Below are 9,013 nucleotides of genomic sequence, written 5' to 3'. Positions count from 1 at the left end.
TTTTATTTCTTTATAAATGATTTGGTATTTAATTTTATTTGTACTTGACGATGATTAGAATGTTTGGTTACTACACTCTGGGTGGGGTTAGCGAACCTAGTGTGATGGCACAAATATCAATCTGTTGTGCATCCTACTTGGCTTCACTTACCCCATCACTGAATGTTAATATTTGTTTCGACCAACAAAGTATGAGGCCCTTGTCATTCCATTTGCTTTGATATTTCAGAATGCCGATGATTAGAATGTTTGGTCACTACACTTGGGGGAGGGGCAAGTGAACCTGGTGCGATGGCACAAATATCAATCTCTTGTGCATCCTACTTGGTTTCACTTACCCCTTCCCTAAATGTTAAGATTTGTTTCGACCAACAATGTATGAGGCCCTTGTCATTCCATTTGCTTTGGTATTTCAGAATACCGATGATTAGAATGTTTGGTCGCCTGTACACTCGGGGTTGGTGCAAGCGAGCCTGGTGTGATGGCACAAATATCAATCTCTTGTGCATCCTACCTGGCCTCGCTTACGCCATCCCTGAATGTTAATATTTGTTTCGACCAACAAAGTATGACGCATATGTTATCTAGTTGATACCACTTGGCTCTTTCTTCCATTTTAGTGCCGATGATTAGAATGTTTGGTCACCGTACACTCGGGGGTGGCGTAAGTGAGCCTGGTAAGATAGCACAAATATCAATCTCTTGTTCATCGGACTTGGCCTCACTTACGCCATCCCTGAATGTTAATATTTGTTTCGACCAACAAAGTATGAGGCATATGCTATCTAGTTGATACCACTTGGCTCTTTCTTCCATTTTAGTGCGGATGATTAGAATGTTTGGTCACCGTACACTCGGGGGTGGCGTAAGTGAGCCTGGTAAGATAGCAAAAATATCAATCTCTTGTGCATCGGACTTGGCCTTACTTACGCCATCCCTGAATGTTAATATTTGTTTTGACCAACAATGTATGAGGCATTTATTTATTATATCCTAGTTGGCTCTTATTTGTGTTGGCCTTCTTCGTTCATTTTAGTCTTCGTTCATTTTGGTCTTTCTTCCATTTTATCACTAAACACTCGGGGGGGGCGGTGCAAGCGAGCCTGGCGGGAGAGGAGGGATCAGAGGAGGAACCGGATGAAGACCCCAATGCAAGCGAGCCTGGCAAGGAGAGAGGAGGGAGCAGAGGAGGAACCGGATGAAGACCACTTTGTATCTCGAGATGGTGAACTTTGTATGAATTAAGAGTTGTATGTGAAACATTTGACACTTGCCACTATATGTGTATCTCGATCGGGCTCTAAGTAATGTGATGATGATGTTTATATTATATCTGTGCAATGTACATGCTATTTATATTATATCTGCATATTTCTATATATAATCTGTATAATATATGTATATTGCTGTATATAACCTGTATGTGTATAGCAGGCAGTACAAAATCGTGTATAATACGAGCAAATTCTGTGGCGCACTAAACACTAATTCTGTGGCGCACCTATTTCTATGGCGCAGCGAGGCACGGGTGCGCCACAGAATTCCTGTGGCGCACCGCCCATGCGCCACAAAATAGGTATTTTGGTGCGCCACTGATGAGGCTTTTCCTACTAGTGTTGTGTTCATTGAGGATCTGCTCTATATATGGTTAGTAGGATCTTCTTCTCTGGTTATTAACAAAGTAGTCAAAATATGCTAAATTAAATCAAATTTTAGGGTAAGTAGCTTCACACATTTCAAAACCAACAGTAGACTTGGTTATCAATATATATCCAGGTTCTTCTAATGCTGCTGCTTGTCATGCTATAGAAATAATTCTTACAGTAGCAGTGGTTAGTGAAGATAGTAGTAGATGTTGATGTCCATCTGATAGTATTATATATAAAAAAGCATGATGATCTCTGTTGGAGAATGGTGATGAATGTATGGTGTTGGTACAAGCATATGGTTTCTGGAGAATATGATATGCTCCAGGTTTTGAAAAACTGCTGTAGTGCTAGCAGTATATGGGCATTTCCAAGTTCTTTTCATTTCTTCTGTGAGTATTTCATTTCTTCTGTGAGCATTTATTTATCTCTGTTGGAGAATGATGATGAATGTATGGTGATGATGAATCTGTGGTGGTGATGATGAATATATGATGATGAATGTGTGGTGATGATGCTACTGCCTACTATTTTATGTTGGACAATTACACTGATAAGAACATATATAGGCTTGTTATCTTAGCCTAGCCAATGATGCATAGGCTGAGGCACAAATTTGTAAACTAAGAACAAATACTATGACTTGACTTTTAATTCTCTGTGATGATTGTGAACAGCACCTCTGTTCAAGACTGAGAGAAATAATCCTTTAAATCCTCCTAGGCAAGGTCTAGTTGAAGGGTAGATGGATTTGACTGCTTTTATTTATTCCCTGATGTGAGCTTGCTGGTTTGCTAGATGTGGCTTAATTTGTTGTGGCTATGTACTACTTGGTTGGCTTGCTCTATAAGCTTGTATGCTTGTTTATGGTGGCCTGGCTGTTGGATATAGATGATCACTGATCATCCGACTTTTATTTATGTGTGGTGCAAGGTGATGATATCCAGCCCATGCATGGTTAGAATTGATGTTGGACAATTACGCTGATAAGAACATATATAGGCTTGTTATCTTAGCCTAGCCAATGATGCATAGGCTGAGGCACAAATTTGTGAACTAAGAACAAATACTATGACTTGCCTTTTAATTCTCTGTGATGATTGTGAACAGCACCTCTGTTCAAGACTGAGAAAATAATCCTTCAAATCCTCCTAGGCAAGGTCTAGTTGAAGGGTAGATGGATTTGACTGCTTTCATTTGATCCTTAATTTTATTTGCACTTGCCGATGATTAGAATGTTTGGTCACCCATACACTCTGGGGTGGGGCGAGTGAATTTGGTGTGATGGCACAAATATCAATCTCGTGTGCATCCTACTTGGCTTCACTTACCCCATCCCCGAATGTTAATATTTGTTTCGACCAACAAAGTACGAGGCATTCCATTTAGTTCATACTACTTGTCTCCTATTTGAGTTGGCACTTTGGTCTTTCTTAGTGCCGATGATTAGAATGTTTGGTCACTACACTTAGGGGTGGTGCTAGTGAGCCTAGTGTGATTGCACAAATATCAATCTCGGGGGCGGTGCAAGCGAGCCTGTCGGGAGAGAGGAGGGAGCAGAGGAGGAACCGGATGAAGACCACTTTCATCGCGATGATGCTCGTAGTGACTCTCATCTATTTTTATCTCAAGATGATGAACTTTGTATGAATTAAGACTTGTATGTAAAAATTTGTATGAATCGAGACTATATGTGTATCTCGATCGGGCTCTAAGTAATGTGATGATGATGTTTATATTATATATGTGCAATGTACATGCTATTTATATTATATCTGTATATTGCTGTATATAACCTGTGTAATATCTGTATATAACATGTATGTGTATAGCAAGCAGTACAAAATCGTGTATACATGTGACTAATTCTGTGGTGCACCTAAATCTAATTCGGTGGCGCACCGAGGCATAGGTGCGCCACAGAATGTCTTAATTCTGTGGCGCATGGGGTGGTGCGCCACCGAATCCTTATTTTAATGGCGAAGATTCTGTGGCGCACCGTCCATGCGCCACAGAATATGCATTTAGGTGCACCACAGATGAGCCTTTCCCTACTAGTGTTTCACACAGCTCTCTGGTGTTTGGGGGGGGGGGGGGGGGGTAATTGGGCCGCCCAGATTATCCAAGGTAGGCCGGATTATGTGCCCCTTGTGGGGGCTGGATTATTTGGGGAGGCCGAATAATCTGGCCCTATAGGCCAGAATATCCGGCCCTAAGCAGGGTCCAACGGCTCTATTGTTGGGAGGGGTATAAATACCCACTCACTCGTTCTTCTACCTCTCAAGGCTTCACACTCTCGCTCCTCCATGAACTAGAGCTTAAATTTCCATTAGATCTACTCCATTAGCCAATCAAAATTGTTGCTCTTTGGAGAATCGAAGGAGAGGACCTAGATCTACAAGTTCACCATAGCAATTTGATTTCCCGGTCCCATTCATTCACTTGAGGGACTTATGCCTGGTCGTTCCCTTGGAAACCCTAGGTTTTGGTTTTTTTTGTGCTAACTTAATTGTCTTTGTGTTGTAAGACCTTCCTGGTGTTTTTGGGAGCTTTCAATTCGATTATGGATGCGTGCCCCTATCTTTTTTAAAGGTCCTGGTTGCCGCTTTCAAGGCTACCGCTTAGTGGAGTGTGAGTTAACCTTCGTGGTTTGTTCACCCAAGAATAGGGTGAGACATTTATTACGTTGGTTGGCCTTCGTGGCATCACACCTCTCCAACGTAGATGTACTTCCCCCCCCCCCCCCAAAGGAAAGGAACTATAGGATTCATCCCTTGTGTCTCCGCGTGCTTCTCTCTCGGTTACCTCTATCCATTTATCGCACTTTACAACTTGTGTTGTTGTATCTTGTAACTTGCTTGCATCTTGTCATATAGGAAAATTCACATAGTTGCATATCTAGAGAATTTATCTTTTGTGTCAAGTCTTGAAAAGAATTAAAATTTTGTTAGCACCTTCTCACCCCTCCCCCCTCTAGGTACCATACGATCCTTTCACCATCCAGCCAGAGGGGAAATCATGAAAATTAGAATCACAAAAAAAGAAAACACAGATATACATTCTTAAAATTATTGCTCAAAATATATAGTCATTGTGTACTCTCCGGTCTCTTGCAGACATAGCAACCATGAAGCCTTCAGAGTGTGGCTCCACGCAGAAAAGGCTAATTGCAATAGGTCGTAAAATATAGAATTTGTGAGCTTTAAATGTGAACCTTTTACAACAAAGTACTAAAAAAATCTTATTGACATTTAAGATTAAAAATCTTATTGACACAATTTCATTCCTCTTTTTTACTGTGTTACTGATATGCACTTGCATTTTAAATATATTTACTAATGTTATAAAAATAAAATAAAATGACTCATGTCAATCTTGACATGTTACATGCTCACAAAGTTGTTTCAGCAAAAATCGATATGTTTTGTACTCTGCGTTACACATGGTATAAAAATTATCGGTTTTATGTGAAACTTCACGTGTACACATATAACATGTCCCTCTACATGAGAATGTTTTTTTCTAAAAAAATACTCTTTTGAAATATGTTTTGTACATCCCAGGATCAGTTTTGGTTTCTTGTATACTAGTCTTTCTTGTTTTGTTTTGTTTTCTATGCAATACATATCATGCCATATTTTTGGAAAATTATGACAATAATTGCGCATTTTTTTCACAATTTTAAGATATTTATTCTAACCATTGGGTGTTGGAGCCCCGGTTGTGAAAAAACTGTGTTGCCCATGTTTGATTTTTAGTGGGAAGATGAATCCTCCTCCATATATCTCAAATATAACTTTCATCATCGTTCTTTATTCAGCAGGCCAATAATTTCGGACGGTATATATTCACTCTCAAGAACATCCGCATGACTATTAATGCATGAATATGACTCACTTTGCTGGTGTGGATTGCTGGAGATGCTCCTGGTGACTACCACACGCCAACTTTGTTAGTGCTAGACTGGTAGATTATTCCTTCTATTAGTTTATGGAGAACAAAGATTGGATATGTAATTAAACAAAACTATTCTTTTCACTAGAGCTGGAAATAGAGAGAGAGAGAGAGAGAGAGAGAGAGAGAGAGAGAGAGAGAGAGAGAGAGAGAGAGAGAGAGAGAGAGAGAGAGAGAGAGAGAGAGAGAGAGAGAGAGAGAGAATCAAATAAAGGAGCAAAGATGTTCAACCTACTATAAATGTCGAGAAGCATTTGTTTTAATATTCGAGGTCAACATCTCGTATTTCTACTATATAGCTATAATTAACAAAGTCATAATTCAACTAGCGAAGGGTGAATATGTGCAATGCTCTATCAGCGCTATAAATAAGTGCGGTTGAACACCACCAAGAATCCATCTCAAGCTAGCTAGTGAGAAAACTCGAAGAATTGGCGGTAAGTGTGTGCAACTTCATTACACATATTTTCTAGCCAGTGAATTAATTCTTCACATATGTACTTGCGTGATTATATTGTATGAGGAAATATGCCTAGGGTATGCTGAAGCTTGGTCCATGGGGAATAGCAGGTGGCAAACCTGGTGACATCAACAGAAATCCCCAACGCCTTGTGAGGATCAGCATCTGCATCACGGAATGCATCAATGCCCTCGAATTCATGTACGATGACCAGGATGGCCAAACTACCAAAGTTGGCACCTGGGGCGCGTACAAGTACGGCGGCAGCGGATGGACCACACATGTACTTACTCTCGCTTTCTGTTTAAGAGATAAATCACTCCAACTTATGCCTGGGCCGGTCGATGCACACAACAAACAACTGGTACTAATTCTATGATAAATTGTGTATATACATATCGATTGACATCAAACCTGGCGAGCACGTGAACCATGTGAGTGGTACCACAAACAAGAAAGGGGTGAGTTCATTGAAAATCATAACAAGCTACCGGAACGAGTACGGGCCGTACGGCAAGCAAGATGGCACGGAGTTCAGCCTGCCTTTACGGCAGGGGAGATGCGAGGTGGTGGCCTTCTTCTGCAACTATGGTGCAACCCTCGAGTCTCTTGGTGTGTACGTTCGTCCGAGGAAGACGGGGTCCCTTGTCCAGGTAGGTCCATGGGGTGGGCATGGCGGCAACTCCACAGACCTCGTAAGGGCCAATATGCCGAATCGGCTGCAACGCATCACCATCCACGGCGGCGAGAGGTCCGGCGAGCGCATCTACGGCTTCTCCTACGCTTACATCGACAAGAAGGGCAAGAAAATCGAAGTCGGCCCCTGGGGTTCCACGAGCAAAGGGCGGAAGCGTGAGTTCACCATGAATGGTGACAACTACGTCAACTTCATCAGTGGCACACACGACGAATACGGCATCACCTCGCTCATGTTCATCGACTTCAACGAAGACGTTCACGGCCCGTACGGCTGCGCGGCGGGGCACGCATTTAGCCTGCAGCTGCCGGAGGACGGGGCTGCCGTCAGCTTCTTCGGCCGCGCCGGCACCAATAGCCTTGTCGGCTTCGGTGCCTACGTGGCCCTACAAGATGACTAGCGAGCTAGCGATCCCATCGAGATTAGATGGTGACTTACTCGTACATCAACTTACCTGATTGTGTTAAACCAGATTAACAAGCTCCTGATATGTGCTGGATCGAATAATGAAGGACCAGCAGATGTAGGATCTATTTGATGCTGCTCTATCACTAAGTAATGCATGTCCTATAGCATATTTTCATGACGGATTTCGAGGGGATCCAATAATGACCGGTTACTGATTCGAATTCATGAATATGAGACCGAACAAAAACGGAGAGGACTCGGAACAGAAACAAAATTAATCGGATATATGTGCACATAAGTAGATCCGCAAACCATACAACCAAAAACAATTGATAAGTGACTATATATGTGAGCTATTGTTTATTGGACAAACATGGCAACTCCCTATTTATTAAATATGCTCTATTAGTTTTGACGTTTCAGATCAAAATCGGATTATTCGGATAAAAATCATCGAATACTCCTAAATAATTTTTGGATATGGATATCCGGATGAACTTTTATATACCATATCCGGTGTCAAGTTCAGAATCAGATATCCTTATCCATCGTACTTCATCAAATTAGACATAGATTTTCTAAAACTGATACGGTAACAAATTAGGTACAAAAGTTATTCTATCCATTTACACACCTTGCCTAGCAGGCATGGAGCGGGTACCCTCTTGGAGTTGGCCGAACTGGATCTTTACCCTTCAGGTACCTTGGAATACATATTCACCATAGAAAACTTCGCTACTCTGAATGGAACCCAGTTGAGAGCCGCTTTGGTGCAAAGCTAGGATGATGGCGAAGCAAGTTACTCTCTTAAGGAAACCGTTTAGTTTTAATAAATTCGGTGTTGACTAATTTACCAATGTTTATGCTCTCCTTTCTTGAAATTCCAGTAGGAGTGAGAAAACATTTGGATTTCTTCCCCTAGAGTTTCTTCCGGCAAACGGATGATACAAAAAGAAAATATAGCTTAACAAGGTGGAATATGGTTTGTAGACCAAAATACCAAGGTGGTTTAGGAATTAAGGTGCTAGAATTAAAAAAACATATGTTTGCTTAGTAAGTGGTTGAGAGAATGTGGCAACAATTGTTGCATAATAAATATTTGAAGAATACTTTATTGCAAGTGGAAGTTAAGACAAATGACTCCCCATTTTGGAAGGGCCTCATCGTGTTAAAAATGAATTTTTCCGTAGGGTTTTTTTTCAAAGTTGTGAATGGTACTTTTTTGGAAGATATTTAGCTAGGAGATTCTTTCCTAGCGCATCAATACCCATCTTTGTATAATATTGTGCAACGGAAAAATGTTCTGGTCAACAATGTCTTAGCTTAAACGCCACTAAATATTGATTTTAGATGGGCGTTGAATGATCTTAAATGGAATAAGTGGGTACACTTATGTCAACGGTGAATGGCGGTAGAGCTTTCGAATGATCCAAACAAATTTATGTGGAAAGTTATAAATTCGGAAATATTTACGGTTAAATCTATATATCTTGACTTAATGAATGGATATACTATGTTTTTACGTAAATATATATGGAAAATAAAAATTCCTCTCAAAATTAAAATATTTATGTGGTTCCTGAATGGTAAAGTGTTGCTCACTAAAGTGTTGCACAGGGGCTGAAGCTGTCCTATTTTGAAAAAAGAAACCTGTCGATGGGCCTACCAGTTTTATTTGAATTTTGGTTCCTTCAGAACCGCCTCGCAACAAAAAAAGATAACTCATTCAGTACATGATACAGCATAATACAGAACAAAACATCGATCCACATTGAATGCAGTTGCACTTCAGTCAGAGAACATGGATATTATTAAGTTCCTCTCAATGTTCTAGGTGTTACATTGTTT

At 40.8% G+C, this 9,013-nt stretch overlaps 1 protein-coding gene across 1 annotated transcript; it reads left to right on the top strand.

Annotated features, from left to right (window-relative positions):
• Window positions 1-6,139: 6,139 nt before the first annotated feature.
• LOC127326387 (mannose/glucose-specific lectin-like) lies at window positions 6,140-7,327 on the top strand. Its single transcript, XM_071820653.1, has 2 exons — window positions 6,140-6,343; window positions 6,456-7,327. The coding sequence occupies exons 1-2, from the start codon at window positions 6,140-6,142 to the stop codon at window positions 7,155-7,157; spliced, it is 906 nt and encodes a 301-aa protein (XP_071676754.1). The 3' UTR covers window positions 7,158-7,327.
• Window positions 7,328-9,013: the final 1,686 nt, after the last annotated feature.

The sequence above is a fragment of the Lolium perenne genome, chromosome 5, assembly GCF_019359855.2.
Source record: "Lolium perenne isolate Kyuss_39 chromosome 5, Kyuss_2.0, whole genome shotgun sequence".
In the NCBI taxonomy this organism is placed as follows: Eukaryota; Viridiplantae; Streptophyta; class Magnoliopsida; order Poales; family Poaceae; genus Lolium; species Lolium perenne.
This window is presented reverse-complemented; position numbering and strand designations above follow the sequence as displayed.